Source organism: Chaetodon trifascialis, chromosome 20, assembly GCF_039877785.1.
Source record: "Chaetodon trifascialis isolate fChaTrf1 chromosome 20, fChaTrf1.hap1, whole genome shotgun sequence".
Lineage (NCBI taxonomy): Eukaryota > Metazoa > Chordata > Actinopteri > Chaetodontiformes > Chaetodontidae > Chaetodon > Chaetodon trifascialis.
Genome location: NC_092075.1, coordinates 2,289,984 through 2,309,996, shown reverse-complemented (window position 1 = coordinate 2,309,996; position 20,013 = coordinate 2,289,984). Strand labels below are relative to the sequence as shown.

Below are 20,013 nucleotides of genomic sequence, written 5' to 3'. Positions count from 1 at the left end.
AAAGGATCTGAATACTTCCTCCACTGCTCATGTGTTGTACATCATGTATCTTGGATGTTTACTTCTCTGTGTTGTTGGGGGTGTCAAACATATTAAAAATACTGCTAAATATTAAAATGTTAGAAGTTTTTTTTTGTTGTATTTGAACTTTTTCTTTCGTAAATAATTTGATTACTTCTTAGTTTTTTTTTCCTTTGCTAATGTTATAATTAAACTAATTAATTTTTATTTTATTTTTTTTTATTAAAAGTGTTCAAACTTGTCTTTACATCCACCAAACTCGTGTTAAAGTCAGACTCTGTTCACACACTGTTATCTGCTCCTTTGTGGGGGGCCTTCCCACCTCATCGCAGGGGTCCCGGGTCATGACACCGGGGGCCAGGATTGGACCAAACCTTCCAACTATGTGGCCGGGGGGCCTGCGGGGGCCCCTGCTCATCCCATGTGAGTGGAAGAGGGGCCACACGCCTGCAGAAGGAGCCTGGATGGACTCGGTCTTTGTTCCTGAGGAGCTCTCAGCCTGACACAGATGGATGCGCCCCCACAGACAAAGACAGGTACCGACGAGCCGCCCGCAGTTCCTCTTTTCTCTTTCAACAACCTTCACACTTTAACTCAAACTAAAGCATTTTCACTAAATTAACCCCTCCCGGCTCATTTATTTCACCTCACATCGCACCAGGCTGCTTTTCCCACTTTCAAACATCATTTTCCGCCTTAAATGTGGCGTTAAAATAAAAGGGGACACTTTAAAATTGAGGGGAAAAAGTAAAAAAAGCGTAAAAGCGTTTGACCTTTTTTCCGCTTTTTCATCACTTTTTTTCCTCTAAAGTGTCATAAAGTGGATTCTCCGACGAGGGCGAACTAAACGTGACAAATGTGCGTTAAACCGAGCGAAACCGTGCGTGAAGTCCGTTTCATTTATGGTGGAAATCCCGTTTTAAGCGTTTTCTTGATGAGCCGCAATGGATGGCAGCAGTGTTAGAAAGCACAGTGGGTGTCAATATAAAGTGACGGCCATATTTGCCGGTGCCGCTGTTGTAAACAAAAAGTGAGAGACAGACGCTTCACTGAATTTCGGGTCATTTTTATTTCTTTAATTTACAATGTCTTTGGGAATGTCTTATAAACCCAATGTCCATCAGCACATTCCGGGAACTTCTGGGAACCAGGGTAAGGAGAAAAAACGGGGGGAAATCAAAGTATCCGTCCGTTAAATCGAGTGTTAAATTCGGGGTCTCGGAGAATACCTGGAGAAAGACCGTGTCTGTAGTTTTTGTCCAGTTATATATATAGGGTCAGATCCTGGGAGCTAGGCTAATTCATATCCGCCATTATTACTAATGTAAAAGAGCGCCATCCGCGATATCAGGCGGCGGAGAAACGCGGTTTGGATGTGAAACGAGAAGGCGGCGGTTCCTAAAACGCGGTTCGCCGGCGTCCCGGGTCCTGGTCCCGCCGGGTGGGTGCCGTTACACGGTGACAAAAATGTATCACTTGTGTCTTCTTGAGCCAGCCTTGTTCCGTTTCCTCCATGATGCTCCTCGGTCGGAGCTGCTGATTGATCTGCCTCGGATTTTTTTTACGACACTTCGAGGACATCTGGCGGTGGAGGTCGAGTATTACACCCGAGCGAAGCGGCAGGGCAGCGGCGGGAGCGGAGGGCGAAGCGCACACCAGACTCCATTCATTTTCAGCCCAATTTAAGCGCTTCGGCTGCTTAAGCTACAGCGGAAACTTTCTCAAGGATGATTCTAGTACTGCCATATTTTGGGGCCAACAACAACAACAACGACAACAAAAGTTAATTGATTAGCTGATTAGTATACTGCATGTTTCATTGTATAGATTAAGTTCTCCCTTTTCCTCTCCTCTTGTACCACAGGTCCATGTGATATATTGAAGTGTTGTAACTTAAAAGCTCAAACAGTTGGTCGATTATTTCTTTTGCCAATCGACGGGAAATTAATCTGCAACTGTTTTGATTGTCAATCAATAGTTTAAGTCAAAATGAAACACATGCTCAGGTCTGCAGCTTCTCTCGGTTTTTATGTCACGTGAAATGAAATATCCTTGGGATTCAGGCTTTTGGTCAGATTGAACAACAGGAGACATCTTTAATGGGCATTTTCACAGTTTTTTAAAAATCCAATCTGATAATTTCCCTGTTTTAGTTCCTTGTTTTTTGCCTTGAAAGGATTAAAAAAAGCTAAAAATCATAATTTATTCAAGACCAAGGTGGATTACAAGCAGTTTAAAGGTGTTACCTTGGGGTCCTGAGAATGTATTTTTCACTATTTTGTGACATTTTATAGTCTTAACAATAGAGAAAGTGACCGTCAGATGAATTGAAAATTGAAAATCATCGTCAGTCGTAGATGTGGCTGTTTCGGTCTTGTCTGATGCCGGCTCGTGTTTCCTGAACAGTTGGAAGCCTCCAGTCCCCCTCAGCGGCTAACGTGGCCTCGTTGCAGTCCTACAGGCCCCTTCTGAGTGACTATGGACCCCCGTCTCTGGGATTCTCACAGGTAACAACACAGATGTTTCATTTGGCTTCTTCCTGTTTAAATGCTGACAAACGGACTTTCACCTGCAGTGTAATTAGTTTTTTTATTGTGGTTCTGCTGCTTTTAATGAAGTAAAGGATCTTAATTCTTCTTCCAGCACTGCGGAGTAGTGCTCCACATGACTAGGATTATTAAAGTAATCAGATCACATTACGTTAATTAAATTAGACATTACAGAAGCGTCTGCTCTTAGATTGTTATCACAGAAATATTTTGACCTTATTTGTGTTTTCGTTCTCATTTTTGATCAGTGATTGACGGCTGCTCTCTTCTCCTCTCTCACTGTAATGTTCCCTGAATTTCCATATACTGAAAAAACGGTGTGAATTGTGTTTAATCTGGCTTTTCTTGTTCTGTTCGCCTGAACCTCAGGGCTCCTCTGGTAGCCAAGTGCCTCAGAACAAATATGCAGAGCTGCTGGCCATCATCGAAGAGCTTGGAAAGGAGATCAGGCCCACGTATGCTGGAAGTAAGAGTGCAATGGAGAGACTGAAAAGAGGTAACTGCAAACCTTTGTGCAAACCATGTGGCCTGTTTGTGGGCGCTTCAGTGTTCGTTAATCTAAACTGTATTTGTTCAAAGGAATAATCCACGCCAGAGGGTTGGTGCGTGAGTGCTTGGCCGAGACGGAGAGAAACGCGAGGTCCTAGCTACGATGGGCGTTCCTCCCTGCAAGAAGATCTAACAGCGTGTGTCTCATGAAAAACATAAATAAATAACTTGCATGGCATTTCCTTTGAGAAGAGGAAGTAAATGAACAAAGGATGGAAAAGCGAGCTCCTAGAGAGAGAGAAAAAAAAGATTAACACAGTTCACGACTCCTGAGGGTCGTGGAGGGTCATTTAAATTATGTGTGGGTTATTGGATTCAATTGACGGGACATCATGTGTTTTTATGCCCCACTTTGGGATCTTAGTTTCGACTTCATATTTAAAACATTGATTTCTGCATGCTGAGGGGCCCGTGGGTTAATTGTAGACAGTGCATGGCTTGTACAGGGGTAGACAGAGAAGACTTCTTCTTTTTGATAGTATTTGGTCTGTTTTTCAGACCCTTATGACTGAGTGAGTGAGGGGCAGAGATGTGCCAAATGCATCAGTTCATTCGTGTTCAGGTTGGTTTTGGTATAAAAAAAAAAAGGAAAATGCTGTTACTTGCATCTTTGTATGTATTTATTACTCAGTGTAATAAATTGTATTTTCAATATAGTGTCATGCTGTGATTCAGTGCAGTTTTAGAAGTTCGTTGCCCAGTTTTGACGTCTGCACAAACGCTCGAAGCAGGAAAAGAAACTACTTGATAGTAAAAACAAGAAGTGGAGAAAAGTGCCGGTTTGTTCTGTTCGCTCTGCAGACTCTGCAGACATGATTCATGTGACCAACTTACTACACAAAAGCTGCTTGTAGAGATCAGCGATATCTTTGGGGTCGTCCACTAATCACAGGGTTGTTGGCTCGACGCCCGGCTCCTGCTGGCCACATGCTGAAAAGCTTTGTGTTTAGCTTCATTTGTCGGACAAAATGACATTTTTAGATGACGCTAAATGCTCTGGCAGCTTTTGATGCCCACATTTTACTCATTTTCTGACTTTCTATGGATCATACAATTAACTGATGAATCAAATAAATTAGAGTAATTGTTGCAGCATCACACATGATAACTCCATGAGATGGCCAGTGCTGTTTTTTAAGGATTTGCTAAATAAAAACAGAATAGCGACTCAGACGAGTGATTATCAACAAGGAAAACAAACACAAACAGGATCACAGAGCAGTATGATGCTTCTGTTTAATAACTAGTCACATTAACCCACCCTGAACGACGCCTCAGTTTCCCACCAACCTGAACAACACCCTGAACGCCACGCGCAAGAGTGAGTGAAACTAGCCAGACAGCTAACAGAGAAGTTGCAATGAACAGCTAAAAGAAATAGATATATGTGTGAAATGTCAGACTGGAACCAGGCTTCCCCTTGTTTTTACTCATATAACACTAAAACAATTCATCAGTTGTTAAAATAGTCACACAATGGTAACTTTGAGATGACATACAGTGTAAAATAAGGGGCAGGAAATGGGTGAACAGAGAGATTAAGAGGGGACTAACAACAAGTTTATGCATGGGGGCCCAAAAAAGGACATTCTACCTGTGGGTTTCAAAAGGTGAGGCTCAGTTAATTACCATAAGAACAGTGCTGACTCTCAGCCCAAGTTTCTATGTAAATATTGATAGAAAAAGAGAGAATAGAGCCTAAAGATAGAACCTTAATGTGAACTGTACAATGATAAGCAAGACACTATAATGTAGGTTATTTATATGTCTGGTACAGTGATATTACTAAAAGCTTTGTAGAAAGGATAAAAAAAAGATCAGTAAATATCAAACATAGTTAACTGTGCATTGAATATTCTGCATGTATAATAAATGGATGTAAGAATAATGTACACAATTTTCTGAGGGCCTGAAATACAAAAGAAAAACAGAGAGACGGGCTGAAAAGATAAACAGCAGATGGATCAGTGATAAAAGAAACGTGAAGAATAAACAGACTCAAACTGAGGAAAAGGTGGCACAGTATAAACTTTCTAAATCTCAGCTTTTCCTCCCTGTCAGCTTTTGTCCCGACAGATGTGTACACCGCGTTCCCGGAACAGCCAATAGAATCACAGAGTGAAAGTGACGACCAATCACAGCTCTGTATTTTCGATCGCATTTCGACCAATAGCGACGCGGTCTGCGAACGTTACAGCAGCCAGAGAACACTGCAGTGCAGTAGCCAACCAGCAACCAGCTAGCCAACTTGTCTACTCACAGAGAAATATGGATGAAATGATGGTACAAGTCAACGGGTAGGTAAACTGCTATTCAATGGCGGTTATCTGCGTCACTCTCTTCCGTGAAAGCGTCTTTATCCTTCGGCTTATGAGCGCCAACGTTTCCCCGCGCGCTCCAGCTTGCCTCCGCTCCGCTTACAAACATGTAATAAACCAACTTAGCCCAACTTAGCTAGCTAGCTAACCAGTTCAGCTGCTTGTCAATGGTAGCTGTAGCAATATGTTAGTTAGCTAGACAACTTAGCGTAACAGACCCGGGCTTCCGCGGAGTTTACGGGCAACTTTAACGGTCTGCCCGCCTGCTGCATCCGTAGCCCCCGCTGACACAGAAGCTAAAGCAGCTAATGTGGCTCTTACAGTAGAATTGTTCAAGCCGCTGCATGCCTGTGGCTAATATATCTGTGTTTGCTAGGTGTCAAAGTTAATTAGCTATTCATTCAAACCTGCTTCAGCTCAGACAAGCTTTGACACGCAGGAAACGCGGCTCATGACTGACAGACAGGGAAGTGATGCTAATGCGTAACATTTATACGTGAGTTTGGGCGTTTGTGTTTCTCTCTGTTTCTGTTTTGCTAACTCTTGAATGTTGTCTCAGATGTCAGGGCAGATATATGACATGGATTGAGTGCTTACTCTTGGCTGTGTTATAATCAGCTGGGTCCTGCTTTTTTCCTGCTGTTGTGACAGTAAAGCAACACCTCCAACTGTTTGCATGGCCATTTTTCCACATCACATGTCAGACTGCCTCCCTCTCTTGGTCTCCAGCTCTCAGACTGACCCCCTCTGCACGGGCCCATAAACATGTCCACAGATGACAGTATCTCTGAGGATGTGTCCAGTTCGGGGGCTTTGAGCCATTGCCATGCCAGTGCTGATGGGGATGGGGGTAAGGAGAGCGAGACCTCTTTGGTGTCCTCTGAGGGGACATCGGCCTCAGGGCTGGCTGTCTCAGAGGGCAGACTCACAACCTCCCAAACAACAGGAGGCACTGTGGAGAGAAGGCCGATTGACATCACACCAGCATGCAACAAGATCAGGTGCAGTAACTGTAAACACACTGTGGTAGATGGAAATAAAAAAAATCACAGTTTTCTCTGCGCAGAGATAAAATATGAAGCAGCGGCAGTAGACCCATCCTGTCCTAGAAAGAAATTTAAATGTGAATGGTCTTTATCAGTTCTTCTATTTCAATGTATTCCCCGTGAAGGACCATTGTTGTACTTTCCTGAATTTGCTAAATTGAGAAAATAGATTCAAATGTGATACCATTTATATGTGGAATAATATTTAGTATTAACTGGAGAGCCACATACAGTATATTATTTATTTCTTGTACTGATATGACCACATTTAAGAGCAGTAGGTGATTTGCTATTGATTTTATGATTTGTTTCAGGAGTCTGTGTCTGAGCACAGACGAAGCGTTCGAACAAGGAAAGAGCCTCCCGTTCATCAACCCGAGCTCCCTTGAGACCCTGAGGGCTTTGGTGCAGGAGATCCAGAGCAGCGGAGAGACAGACCCTGAGATCTGGAAGGATTGTGAGGTGGGGAAATGTCTCAGAGCCTGAAGAGCAATCGTTATTTCGCAGTGTGCAAATAAGAGCGTAAACTGGTCCGATGACGTTGAAGGTGAGGTTGGGGTTAGCTGCTGTGGCAGTTGTTCCTGTGTGCTGCATTTCACAGCTGGCAGCCTCATTTCTGAGCTGTCACTTTTGTTTTTTGTGCGTGGATCACACCTGACAGTAAGACAGACACACACACACACACACACACACGCACACGCACACACACACACACACACACACGCACACACACACAGCACACACACACAGCACAGCACTGCAGCTGATCTTTTCAGACACAGCATGTGATTTGCAGTGAACAGACAATTGTGATGTGCTCCAACACAAAGAGACTTAACTGCGTAGTTCATCAGTCTGGAGGCCTTTTAGTTTACATACCTGGAAAAAACAACCCTTTTCTCTGGTCATTATAATGGCTGTGGTAGATTATTGTATGTCCTCTCTGTATGTCACCTCTGATGGGTCTTTGTAGTCATGAAGCTGTTGCTCCCCTTCACAAAAACACACATGCATACGTGCATGTAAGCGAAATGCAGGCAAATTCAGATAAAGAATTAGATTTTTTCTAAATGCTGATCACCTCTGTGTCACATCCACTCACTCGGTATATTTACAAATGAGACACCTGGTTGCTGTACTCGGGAAGGGGATGAAAGAAAGCTGATGTTCCAGCTAGATTTCTCCTGGAGAAAGCTGATTTCTTCGGTCGTGCTCATTATTCATTTTATGTCTGTGATACTCAGACGTGTTCACTCATGCTGGGCTGCATGCAGACGGTCCGTGTGGACCCTCGTGGGTGTGGGCAGATGATGAGCCTCTCATCATGTGGACCTTTGCAGCCCTGGGGATGCAGACCTTATAAATTGGCTTTAAACTGGTTTCTCATCAGCTTTTTACGCTGGGGACAGCGAAAGTATTGCTGTTACAGGATGTGACTGGATGAAAATCAGTGTCATTACTCATGATGACACACCCTTTTATTCTAAATAATTCATCCAAAGTCTGAATAAAACTGACTCTAAGTGACCTCTGGAACCTGGTTTTATGTGTATATGAAACCAGGTTTTACTGTAGGTTATCGTCGTGCTGTGAGTGATAATGGTTCATGACATTTTGTCTGCTTTATTCTGCAACAGGGCCGATGGTTGCACCTGTTTCAGCTGGTTGAGAAGCAATACCAAGAGCAGATACTCGCTCAGCAAGAACAATACCAGTGCCAAATACAGGTAAGCCCCCATTTATTCATGTCTTATCACATAAGTTATGAAAAAAACAGTTTTTTTCATCCAGTGAAACAATGATTTGCTCTTTTCCAGTTGATTCAGGATGAAATTAAGGCCCTGGTTCAGCTCCAGAACCGCCAGGCCAGCATCCAGCCACACACAGAGTTCTCTCCGACTCCAGTGACCAAAACTTCCACAGACACAAAAGACTATATTTTCCCCCTCATCTCCAGTGACTGCACAGTCCCCAAGAACGTGGCCAGCGACAGCGACAGCCTAGCAGCCCCGGCCCATTCCCACTTTAGCTCCCCTTCACCTCCGCTGAGACCGGAGACCGCCAACCAGGGGGAGGAGCGGGTGACCACAGTGCTCAGCAGCGGGTACGGGACTCTGTCTGCTTGGGAAACAGGTCTGGAACCTGCTGGGTCGCCGGGGGGGGATGAGGATGGTAGCCAGGGGCGGGAGAAGCATCATTGGGCCTCTAAATTCCAGGAAGACACAGAGACACCTGTGATTGGCTGCCTGCAGGATCTTTCCAATGAGAAGCCTCTCAGAGCGGACGAACCGAGCCCAGCAGTCTACCAGCAGAGACCCTCTGGGTAGGTCTGAGACCCTGGCTCTTTAGCCGCTAAATGCTGCTCTGTGTTCACCAGCTAGTCTCTGACTTCATCTGCCTGCTGCTTGCTACTGAGCAGGTGGTGGGGGGGGTGTTAATGTTTTTTACTGACAAAGTACAGTAGATTCATCGCTGCCACACACTGTACTCACATTTCATCCATCAAAACTCTCAGTTTTAACTTTTACATTTCCACTCATCTGACCTGTTCTGTTGGCAGCACCAGCCAGCCGTTGACCTCCTGGGCCCAGAGGCAGAAACTCAGGCCCAAGAAGAGCAAAGCGGGACAAGCTTCGTCCCAAAATCCTGAGTACCAGGATCAGCCGGGCAGCCACAAACAAACCCCCCTGGAGAGCTCGGACTCCCAGGACCAGGTACATCTCACCAAGCGCTACTTTCTGCTCCTTTAGGACAGATGACGCTTTGCGAGGATGATAAAAACCACTCATGTTTATCTCTGCGCTCCGTCTGTAGTGTTTTCCTTGGCGGTGTGTACGTCTGTTGTGGTTGTCCTGATTTAATTCACTCTGCTGAGTCTAATCACTCGTCTCTATTGGGTTTCAGCAGCGACTGGCTGGGCCGTCGTCCAGCTCTCTTCCCCTGAGGAGGAGTGACAGCCTGATGTCGGAGGCATCAGGTAACATTTCACTGACTCAGACAAAACACTGAGCAGCACAGCCCGACCGGGGTAAAGAAATCACTGACAGTACGACTGTGATAAAACCAACAATGCAGGATATTAGAGTTTGATGGATGCTGAGGCACTGCTGCACTTACCACCAGTGACAGGGAGGTGGCACTGTTGTACAGAGGTCAATCATATCCATTCCTTTTTTAATTTCCTGAAACAACATGTCACAAACGTGTGTGTTTGCTCTGTCACCTGAAACCACTGTGACAGCAGAGTCCTGTGATTTATTTCTGATTGTATTCTTACAGCTTATCTGATGTGCTCCGTTTCATTTCATTCTTTAAAAGGATTAAACTGCTTATAGGTAGTATTTTCCCATGAAAAGACCCAAACCAACAATGTGTAGGTTGGATGGATGGTGTGTGTGCAGCTGAGTCAGAATAAACTACAGTGTGTGTGTTCATGGTGATGAAGAAACATGTCAGCCAGTGTAACGCTGTGGTTCACTGATGTGTTTTTAATAGCTTATGGGCCACATGGAGCTCTCGAGGAACAATATATATCAGTCTGTGACTCACAAAATACTTGTTGGCTGATGCATCCACTGTTGGTTTTGTTGACAGTAAGTAAAATACAGAATATCACCAGATCCTTCCCGTACGGATGATCAGATAAACTATTGAAGTTATCATGTCAAGCAGAACATAAGATGATTCTCTCTGTCGTAGGCCTCACCTATTGGCGTCTGAATGAGTGTGAGCTGTATCACCCCCTGCCGGACAGCCTCGACAGCGGCGCTTACCTCCTTCTGCAAGAGGCAAGCATGAGTCTGGTGAGTGACAGCACCTGTGATTGGTCTGATCGAAAGATGAGCTACAGTAGAAAAAAGGGCCTAAGACTCTGTTTACCCACCTGTGTGAACCTACCTGTACACATTTATGTGACTGATAATATTCAGAGCTGACTGGTGTTTTGCTGCTGGTTTGCATCACCTCGCCTCCTCTTCGTCTCTTGTAGACTCCGTCTCCGGAGCCTCGGCTATCTCTCAGAGAGATCTATCAGAACAAGCAAAGGACAGACTGTAAACGTTCAGAGTGGGAAGGCTCTGTTACATCGGCCCCTTCGTCACCGCAGGTACATCACGTGACTCATCAGCGCTCCGTTCAGTCCTCTGTGAAGCCTCTGACACACACTCTGCCTCTCTGTGCTTCAGGTGTTGACCTTGGACCCTGCAGGTAACCAGCGGCAGTCAGATCGGACCTCTGGCTTCACGTCTCCGTCTCGCTTCAGCAGCCCCTCGTTTGCCGCTCAGCCCCACCTCTGCCCCAGAGTCGGGACCCCCGTGACCCCTGACAGCATGGTGGAGTGCAGTCCCAACGCTGGAGATACAGACTGTATCTCTGATACCTCCAGTGTTTCAGCTGCCGGACCTTCCCCTTCTAAGGTGCAAAGCATGTGGGGAACCCCGTCCCAGCCAGTCCAGTCTACCTCCCACGATAAGACGCAGGCCTGCTCCCACACATCCAACCAGCAACGCAGAGCCAGTGCCCCCTTAGCCAGCGAGGAGGAGGGCAGCCACACCCACACCAGCACCCTGAAGCCTTGCTCTGGTTCCAGTCTGCGGTCGGCAGCCAGTCCACACGTGGAGAGAGCGGCGTCACTCGAGGACCCTGTGGTGCTTTCTCTGTGAGTCCAACACACAGAGGTTCAAGTGTTTGTTCACACTGGGACGCTCAAAAACTTTATTTATTTTCATCGTGGCGTGCACAGCTGCAGGTGATGAGGAATATTAGTGGAATATTCATTTTATTAACTATGTAAACAGCTCTTTTTTAGAATAAGGGCAAACACTAGAATAACCTATAAAAACATTGTCATTGTAGTGTTTACACCTCATTCCTGCTGTGGCCAAAAAGCAGTCAGTGCAGGTTTAAACTGACCAGTAAGCAGCTGTCAAAATTCATGCACAGAAGTTTTCCATTAAAACGGTTTCACTCACATTCTTGTTTTCCGTTTTTCTCCTCAGACTGAGGCAGAACCTGAGGGAGAAGCACTCTCGACATGTGGCCGACCTGAAAGCATATTATGAGTCTGAGATTCAAGTCCTGCGAGACAAACTGAAGCTCAGAGATCTGCCCCAGGATTTAGAGAAGACCAACCAGCTCCTCACAAAGAGGTGTGTAAGACAACTGCACTGAGCAGGCTGTTAAATCTGAGGCGCCGACCTGTTTCTGAGGATACTAATGATCAGTAATCGTATTCAAAGGACTCCACATTTCCCAGTATGACATTAAACTTCAGTTTGGGTCCATTGTATTTTGTTTCTAACTCTGCTGTTGTGACCTTTGTTGATCCACAGGTGTAAGCACCTGGAGAAAGCTCTGTCTGAGGCCACCAGTCGTATTCAAGAACTAGAGGCAAAAAACAGCTCGCTGGAGAAGAAGCTGGTAACATTATTTTTCTTTTTTTACATTATTTATTCCAAACAGCATCATGGACCATAAAAGGCCAAGAGGATACACATCTTCAGGCTTACTGAAGCAGTTTTCCAGGTGTTCCTTTAATATTCTTGAAAGATATGAAGCGCAGGTCGTTCCATAACCTCCATGTGACTTCCCGTTGTCAGGCAGAATGGCCGGAGCGCTACGCTGTCGCTGGCGCCACTGTGAAATCCCTGCAGCAGCGACTGGAAGAAAGCAAACGCTCGGGCAAAGACAAAGACGCCCTGGCAGCTCGTTTGAAGGCCCACGTCCGGCAGCTGGAGGAGACGGCGCAGAAAGCCTGCAGGGAGGCGGATGAGAAGGAGGCCCGGAGGGAGAGAGAGTACAAGATGCTGCAGGATGTGAGTTAGAGAAGATTGTTTTATTTCTTCCATTAAATCGTTTTGTTCTTTTTGTACTCTCAGAAAACAAGGACTGATGTTATGTCTTATTGATGATAAACTTTTAGCAGCCAGAGTCAAATACCTGTAACAGATCTGCAGTGCTAGCTGAGCTGGCTGGTTTTGGTTTCTGAGGCCTCGTTTATCACAGCAGCTCAGTCCTGTTTGTACAGAGGTGACGTGTCACAGCCTCATGTTAAGCTCCTGTGTGGAGGAGCCGTTAATGCAGCTGTTCAAGCAGGAAAAGGAGAACACGGCATCGGTTCAATGAGAATAAGTTGGGTGGGTTGCATTCAGGCTCCGTTCAGCACTGACGTTGACTGAGGTCATTTTGTGTCCTCAGCTGCTCGCAGAATATGACTCTCTGGTGAAGGAGCACGAGGGACTGAAGGTAATGGATCTCTCACTTAGATTATTTCATTAGCATTGAAACATGTTGGATTATTTCAGTGGTGACCCACAGAATCAGTGCTTTTATGTCACATCTTTTTTAATCTTTAACGATTTGCGCTTCTGCAGAACAACTTGGTGTCAACAGAGAACAAACTTTTCGATGCCAACGATCAGATATCAGAGCTGAAGAGGTGAGTCGATTGGTGGTAAACACTGACTGCCAGTTAGCTTTGGGTGTTGTATGAATTTTCTAAATTCTATTTTCTGTCCACCGTGACAGTTCAGGTTCTCACCAACTCTCATTTCCAGGTCTTGTTTTTCTGTAAATATCAGAGTCATGAAAAAACAACTTTTTCCTCGTTTGTGTTGTGTTGTGTGTTCTGAAGTATTTTCCAGTGTCTGGTGTCCAATGACCGCACAGCTGTTAAACAGCGGCTCAATCAGCTAGCCTGTGTCTCTCCAGAGGTTATAAAATACACACACCGCCACCTAAAACGACATACTTTGTAGTTCAAACTGTGCAAAAAGTTTAAAAACGACCAGCTGGGGTGCTTTATGCTTAAAGAAACCAAGAACTACACAAACTGTAAATAGTCCTCAGTGTACTTTTGAGTTCTCATGTCGATGCAGAGAGCTCATAGCAGAGATGTGGTGTTACTGCTGAGGGAGGGTATTAGCTTCAGGCCTATCACTGTCAAACGGCATCACATGGTCAGTGGTGCCTCCAGCAGTTTTGTAAAAGAGCTGCAGTGGAGGCTAGACAGCCGAGTGATCAGTCGGGGAGGATCCGTCAATAGAGCCTAATGATGGAGTCTGTGCAGTTGAAAATAGATAATGGCTTTGGCCGACACTATGCAGCAGCTTTCCTTTGCAGCCTCAGCTCTGCCTGCAGATTGGCACAGACAGAGGCGGCGCGTGGACTGATGAAGTCTGTTCAGTCGATTCAGCGATTTCCCCGACAGACGGCGAGCTGCAGCCTGCAGAACATCAATATGTGTGCCACAGGAGGCCTTTAGCGCTGAAACAAATGATCTGGAGGGCAGCCAAATGAAAAGAGACGGAGAGGTCCAGAGACCTGAGAGTGGGCTTTTGGAAAAGGGACGAGGGAAGAAATTTAGATGAGATGAATAAGAGCAGAGTATTTCACTAATTTCTCTGTTCATCTACGATTTTTAATATCTGTTCAACAGAAAGAGAAGGTAACTGTCACCTGTCTCTGTGTCTCTGTCTGTCCCCTCAGAGTAATCTCCAAACTGGAGTCTCAGGTGAAGCAGCTGGAGCACGAGAACCAGGCCAGAGCGCGTTACGCCTCCCACAGTAACACACAGCCTTCTGGGGCCGGGTGAGCACCTGAACGCACCGATGACCTGCCTCTCTTACATGTCTGCAGCAGGTCTCATTGTATGAAACCTAAGTGGACAAATTTGTGTATCATATATTTAGTTTCCATGATGCACCGCTGTCTTTGCATCAGTCCATCAGAAAACTGTTTTGTCGTTAAGATTACCTGAATGGAAATGTCCTCTCCACACGTCCGCAGTCTTTTCCACCATCCTGACCTGCTGCTGTCACCCAGTAAATGTAAGGCAGAGCCAGACGTCACCCGCAGGAAGTCACCTTGTCCTCTACTTGATCCGCTCAACTGTGGCAAAAAATCACCGTTCCCTCCACCTAACCAATCAAGTATCTCCAAGAAGTCACAGTGTCCATTGAACGATCAGTCGTCTGGAGCTGGAAGCTCTGTGGACGCCTCCTCAGCTGGCGGGAGCTGGAGGTCAGTTTTCATTGTTATGGATATTTTCTCAACCAAATTAGTGAAGATTTTAGGTGATTTACTGAAATCCTTGTTCACAGGTGTGCGTCTCCCCCCGAGTGTGAGCAGTCTCTGCCTCAGCCCAGACACCCCGAGCAGAGCGTCAGCCAGCGGGAGGCCGGGCGTAGAGACGCATCCTGCGCCCTGACGCCCATGATGAGGGCCCTGATAGAGCTGGAGGAGACCAGAGCCACAGAGAGCCGGGCCCCCTGTAAGAACAGCTCCACCACCCACTGTATGACTCCCATCAGTCACTCACGACACATTACCCACCTGATCGATGCTAACATTTAAAGCTTCTCTCCTCCAGCTTCTCACTTATAACTGCAAAGATTAAACAAAAGTATAGATGCCACTGTGGGTACTTTGAAAACCACAGTGTACAGGAGAGGAGACGGTCATGGAGGCTGTCTGCAGAGGGGGGAGTGACTGGCTGTTCCCACCTGCAGGAAAGGAGGGAACAATGGCTGCAATCAGTTTGACTGTGTGTGACTGTGTGTGAAGTAACTGCTGTTCAATCAGGACACGAGTCAAGTGATCAATCACAGCAAAGTCTGAGATGTTTCTGAGATGTCACCTTTAGGAGGAGGTGGCTGTTTACAGAGGGAGTAACTGTACCTGTGAGGATGAGCTCAGGTGATTTTCACCTGGGCGTAGGTAGTGAATCACTGTTGTCTCTGTGAGTTTTGGTACACAGCAGCTCTGTCCACACGCTTTTGACTTCAGTGCATCTATGGTTTCTCTCTGCAGGGATCAGCAGTCAGAGGACCACCGTCGGGTTCGTGGAGCGGCGGCACAAAGAGGCGATTCAGGAGCGAGCCGGGCTTCAGGCCGACAGAGAGGCGGCCAAACCCGGAGGAGTCGCGGCCAGAGCTGAGCGAGGAGGCGCGGAAACAGCCTCGGCTCTGCTCAGAGCTCAGAGGAGTTTGTCTCCAGAGGGCCACAGGTCCTCCTCACTGCCTCCTCCAGCACATCGAAACATACCTGCAGCTACACCCCGTATGTCCTCCAGAGCTTTCCATCGAGTCTGAAACGTGCACGCCGTCCGCCTCGCTCACGGCTCTGTTCCAGCGTTTCATCTGTTCGGTCCTCAGCAGCCACATTTCTGATACAGTTTAGAGTCGTTGTGCTGAGTTTTCACGTTTTATCACAGGCATGAAAACACGTTTGCAGGTCGTTCAGATGGTTTTTTCCAACCCTCAAACCATCACTCACTTTAAATGTCAGCGGAGTCGATCTCACAGCACGGCCGCTCTCATTAACCTGCCTTTGTCTTCACTTTGTCTGCTGATTTCACCTGCAGCGCAGCAGCTCGGTGATGACTATTTATGAGCTGTGATCAAGTTTTATCCTCATGCTGTTGTCTGACAACAGAAACAGGAAGATATGTAAATAAGAAGATGTAGAATGTGAATTAAAACTGAATATTGGTGATCATGAAGGCAGCGGGGGGCAGACAGGGAGTTTAACAGGTCGCTGTTGATGCTTTGTAACCCAATACATTCTTCACCTTCTAACAAAATCAACACAATCTTATCTAAGTGTTGTGAATCACCAAGAACACCCTGGAGAAGTGAGGTTTTAATTAATGGTGTGTGTGTATTAAAGGTTTAATTAATGGTGCTCTGATTAATGGCGTGCTCTTCTCCTCCGTCCAGCGAAGAGAGGAACTTTGCTCATGCCTCTGTCGGCCAAGTCCAGTCCCAAACGCTGCCCCACCGAGAACTACTCCACTGCGTTTGGCTGCCCGATGCCACGAGAGGAACACCTGCTCAAAAGGTGAGCCACACAAACATCTGAACACTGAACAAGGAGCTGTTTGGCATGATGGGAAATACACCAAGTCGCTTTCTCCGGCCTCGTGCTGCTGATGCTAAACACGTCGCAGGGGACCCTCGAAGCACAGCTATGGTTCACTCATAGTAAAACCTGCCTGTTGAGTTTACTACAGGGTGTCAGTCTGCTGCATCTTTCGCACATTAGCCCTGTTGTTTACTCAGCAGATGAAAGTGGGTCACGCTGAATTCACAGCTTGTTAAAATCCAGTGAACTACAAACAGCTCAGTGAGGCTTTTAGATAAAATCTCCATCCAGTGAACTCCAGAACGAGGCGCTTAAACGACCAGCGTGACGGATGTTCTGCACGACTCTGGATGAAGTGACGTGTTTCTGTCTGCAGGCCTGATGGACACGTTGACCAGAGACGTCATTCATTCCACAGCAGCAGTCCAAGGAAGAGACTCCAGTTTACGTCAGCAGACAGAGACGAAGGTAAATCATCCGAACTCTCACAGACACTTCAAAAGTCGAGAGGCGAAGAAGCGAAGACGAGCTTCTGCAGTCCGGTCTGAATGTGGAGCAGTGACACTGTGATAGTCCACATTTAACTCAGCTGGTCACCAGAGCAACTTTTACATGTTTTCTATGTGATCCTTACTGAAGCTCGATGTACTCCTTCAGGACCCTTTGTAGGTGTTAAACAGCCAAAGTGTGTTTGCTCTTACTTATCAAAAGGCAGCACTGAGGCTTTGGATGAGAGGCAGGGTGAAGGGCTGACACACGGAGGCCGACCACCATTCACCCTCACAGTCACTCCGGTCTGCAGTCGCCATTGAAGCGTCTAAATGTTGTAACCTTGAAACTGATATTCCGTAGGCTGAGTAAATATAACAAACACAAGCAGATTTCAGTGCACTGATGTGATCCAGTACAGCAGCAGAACAGCTCTGAATGTGTATTATTCAGGTCAAACTGGTGGTGTTGTCACACTGAAAGGTGTTTCTAATATTTAGTGAATGTAAATTCATCAGAAGAAAAGGTGTGTCTGAAGGTGTACCCACCTATTCTATGTCTTGCCGTCCCTCAGACCTCCAGCAGCCAGAGTTGTCTGGCAGCGTGAAGCCTCCTGAGGGAACCTCCCAGCTGGGCTGGGAGGAGCAGGCGGCCTGTCCCGGATCCGAGCTGATGGACTCCTGCGAGGACTCGGCCCCGGTTCTCCTGGACCGACTCCACTCGCTGGCGGAGGCTGAGAAGCTGTTTGACGAGCTGACGCAGGAGAAACTGCAGGTGAGGCGAGCTCGGTGTGAACGTCACGCAGGAAGTCAGCGCAGGAAGTGCAGATTAAAGCATCGTGTTTCTCTGACACACAGGCCTGAACAGCACGACTCTAATCCCCCCATGACCTCTTACATAACTCAGACTTTATTGTTTTATACCACCGCTGAATGACTTCTATTTTTAAGAAGTTCATATCCACACGCACATGCACACACACACACACACACACACACACACACACACACACACACACACACACACACACACACACACCATTTCCCTGTACAGTAATCTAATGATTCCAGTCATGTGCCAGTTGTTTCATCAATATAATTATTTTTGTTAATAAATGATTAACCTTTGTGTGTGTGTGTGTGTGTGTGTGTGTGTGTGTGTGTGTGTGTGTGTGTGTGTGTGTGTGTGTCGGGCAGATTGAGGCCGCTCTGAGCCGGATGCCTGGAGCAGGCAGCAGAGTGAGTCTACAGACCAGGTTAGATGAGGTAAGACATCAGATATTGATTAAGTTCATATCAGTTTTATGTCTTTTTTCTTCATGTTTCATTATTTAAGTCAGTTTTTCGTGCAAAAACGACAAACTTGTTTCAGCTTCTCATTATACCTGGTAAAAATCAGCACGTTAGCATGTTGGTGTGAGCAGCAACTCCACCCTGAGGTCAAAGGTCGCTGTGCCTCTGAGTTATTTAACAGTGAACATCAACACACGTAGTCATTTTCTACCTTAACCATCTCAGCTTGTCGTGTTAGCATGCTAAAGTTTACTAATTAGCACTGAACAGGTACAGCTGAGGCTGATGGGAATGTCGTTAGCTTTGACCTGATGGTGGCGCTAGAGGAAAGGTCAGAGGATCCACAGCGTGTTTCAACATCCCAGTGAAATATTTGTTATTGACGAGTGAGCTGAGCCGTTAAGCGAAGTGTTCACTGGCGGACGCGCCGCTCCGCTCTCCTCCTCAGGTGGCGTTAGAGAATCGCCTGGAGAGGGTGAACCGTGAGCTGGGATCCATCCGCATGACTCTGAAGAGGTTCCACGTCCTCCGCTCCTCCGCCAACATATAGCAATGTCTGTCCTCTGACTTTACGGTGTAGATGCTACAACTTAGTGTCTTGGTTTTTTACACATGCACTGATTGTCTTTGGGTCTTTTTCTGTGCCATAAGTCCATCTGTACAGCAGCTCCACGCCATCTTTTTATACATATTACTTATTACTCGGGGATATTTTTTATATGTCTCAAAGATATTACAATTTTTGGAGTATATTTTTAGTAATGCACAGATTTGTAAAGTCGTTTACTTTTTTAGTCACAGAAATATTCCTATGATGTGTTTTACTCGCCGTATTCAGGTGTGGATTTTTAAATCTGCCATGTTTCAGCGTAAACATGAAGAAGACTTTCCAGCACAGACCTTCATCCACTTTGGAAATATCACTGCCATTTTTGGTCATGCGTTTATGAACGTTTTTAATGTTTTTTCCATTTGACGCGACTCAAAATGTATTTATTTCATGTTTTTTGTACGTCGGATTTAAATTTGGTGCATTTTACGTGTTAATTTTTTATAAGTGCGTTTTCTTCTTATGTTTGTTTCGGGCCAAATTTATTGAACTTGAAAGAAATATTTGTTTACTTGAATCAAATCGCCTTTTTTAACTTTATGTTTATGTTCTCGTCACCATCTTTGCTTTGTATTTCCAATCTGCCGCTGGACTGGACCCTCCAGACTCGAGCCACTTGTAAAATCCAAACCAGCACACACACATTTTCACGCAGAGTCGAATCAGATGGTTGTTTCTCCCCGGGCGATTCTTGTGCATGGGATGTCTTGCACTGCTTCCTTTTCTCCATGCCGTTTTCCTACCTGACATGAACTTCACTGGAACTATAATGTTGTTGTTGCACAATAAATGAAGCTTTTTTTCAGAGAATCAGCTCCTCTGTTATTGTGACACAATAATTTATTATTCTCACAGTAAAAAACATGTTGAATCAATAGATTCTGATCAAAAATAACCAAAACTTTGAAAGTTATTCGTACATTAAATCAGAAAATCAAGAAAAGTGTATTTTGAATTACATTTAAAATTCTTATGATTTACATGATTAAATAGATGTGTCCATGAAACACATTGTCCTCAACCAGGTTTGATAAATTCCTGTTGCTTAAAAAGTAACATACACTCCCTGGCCACTTTATTAGGTACACCTAATAAATCTAATGCTGTCCAGTACGAAGCTTGTAAAGGCCAGTTCATGTTGATAATCAGAGACATTATATTTAAATGTGTCTCTGATGTTGTTCCTTCCTGTAAATGGGGACACAACAGCAAACTACAACCTACAACAATAAGCAGTAATATCTCTTTGACATGACAGTTTTGAAAAGAAGATCTGAG

At 45.6% G+C, this 20,013-nt stretch overlaps 2 protein-coding genes across 4 annotated transcripts; both read left to right on the top strand.

Moving 5' to 3' along the window:
- Positions 1–1,034: 1,034 nt before the first annotated feature.
- LOC139348761 (cyclin-dependent kinase 2-associated protein 1) lies at positions 1,035–3,778 on the top strand. The gene is made up of 4 exons (XM_070989087.1): positions 1,035–1,173; positions 2,428–2,528; positions 2,940–3,066; positions 3,150–3,778. The coding sequence occupies exons 1-4, from the start codon at positions 1,107–1,109 to the stop codon at positions 3,215–3,217; spliced, it is 363 nt and encodes a 120-aa protein (XP_070845188.1). The 5' UTR covers positions 1,035–1,106; the 3' UTR covers positions 3,218–3,778.
- Positions 3,779–5,303: 1,525 nt separating this feature from the next.
- Positions 5,304–19,544, top strand: LOC139348942 (M-phase phosphoprotein 9). Of its 3 annotated transcripts, none has more exons than XM_070989377.1 (24): positions 5,304–5,416; positions 6,167–6,438; positions 6,798–6,945; positions 8,121–8,210; positions 8,301–8,806; positions 9,044–9,197; positions 9,388–9,460; positions 10,183–10,286; positions 10,472–10,588; positions 10,668–11,140; positions 11,481–11,630; positions 11,814–11,901; positions 12,081–12,296; positions 12,679–12,726; positions 12,855–12,919; positions 13,969–14,070; positions 14,269–14,502; positions 14,583–14,752; positions 15,292–15,540; positions 16,200–16,320; positions 16,721–16,812; positions 17,408–17,607; positions 18,030–18,098; positions 18,574–19,544. In XM_070989377.1, the coding sequence occupies exons 2-24, from the start codon at positions 6,203–6,205 to the stop codon at positions 18,673–18,675; spliced, it is 3,807 nt and encodes a 1,268-aa protein (XP_070845478.1). In that variant the 5' UTR covers positions 5,304–5,416; positions 6,167–6,202; the 3' UTR covers positions 18,676–19,544. The 3 variants fall into 3 exon arrangements, with proteins under 3 accessions (XP_070845478.1, XP_070845477.1, XP_070845475.1); XM_070989376.1 differs by having other exon boundaries at positions 5,330–5,416; positions 9,391–9,460; positions 14,583–14,776; positions 18,574–19,543; XM_070989374.1 differs by having other exon boundaries at positions 5,330–5,416; positions 14,583–14,776; positions 18,574–19,543.
- Positions 19,545–20,013: the final 469 nt, after the last annotated feature.

Coding starts and splice junctions, on each gene's coding strand:
- LOC139348761 (XM_070989087.1), top strand. CDS start 1,107: ATGTCTTTGGGAATGTCTTATAAACCCAATGTCCATCAGCACATTCCG. Junction 2,529..2,939: donor CGTCTCTGGGATTCTCACAG/GTAACAACACAG, acceptor CCTGAACCTCAG/GGCTCCTCTGGTAGCCAAGT. Junction 3,067..3,149: donor AATGGAGAGACTGAAAAGAG/GTAACTGCAAAC, acceptor ATTTGTTCAAAG/GAATAATCCACGCCAGAGGG.
- LOC139348942 (XM_070989374.1), top strand. CDS start 6,203: ATGTCCACAGATGACAGTATCTCTGAGGATGTGTCCAGTTCGGGGGCT. Junction 10,287..10,471: donor AAGAGGCAAGCATGAGTCTG/GTGAGTGACAGC, acceptor CGTCTCTTGTAG/ACTCCGTCTCCGGAGCCTCG. Junction 14,071..14,268: donor ACACAGCCTTCTGGGGCCGG/GTGAGCACCTGA, acceptor ACACGTCCGCAG/TCTTTTCCACCATCCTGACC.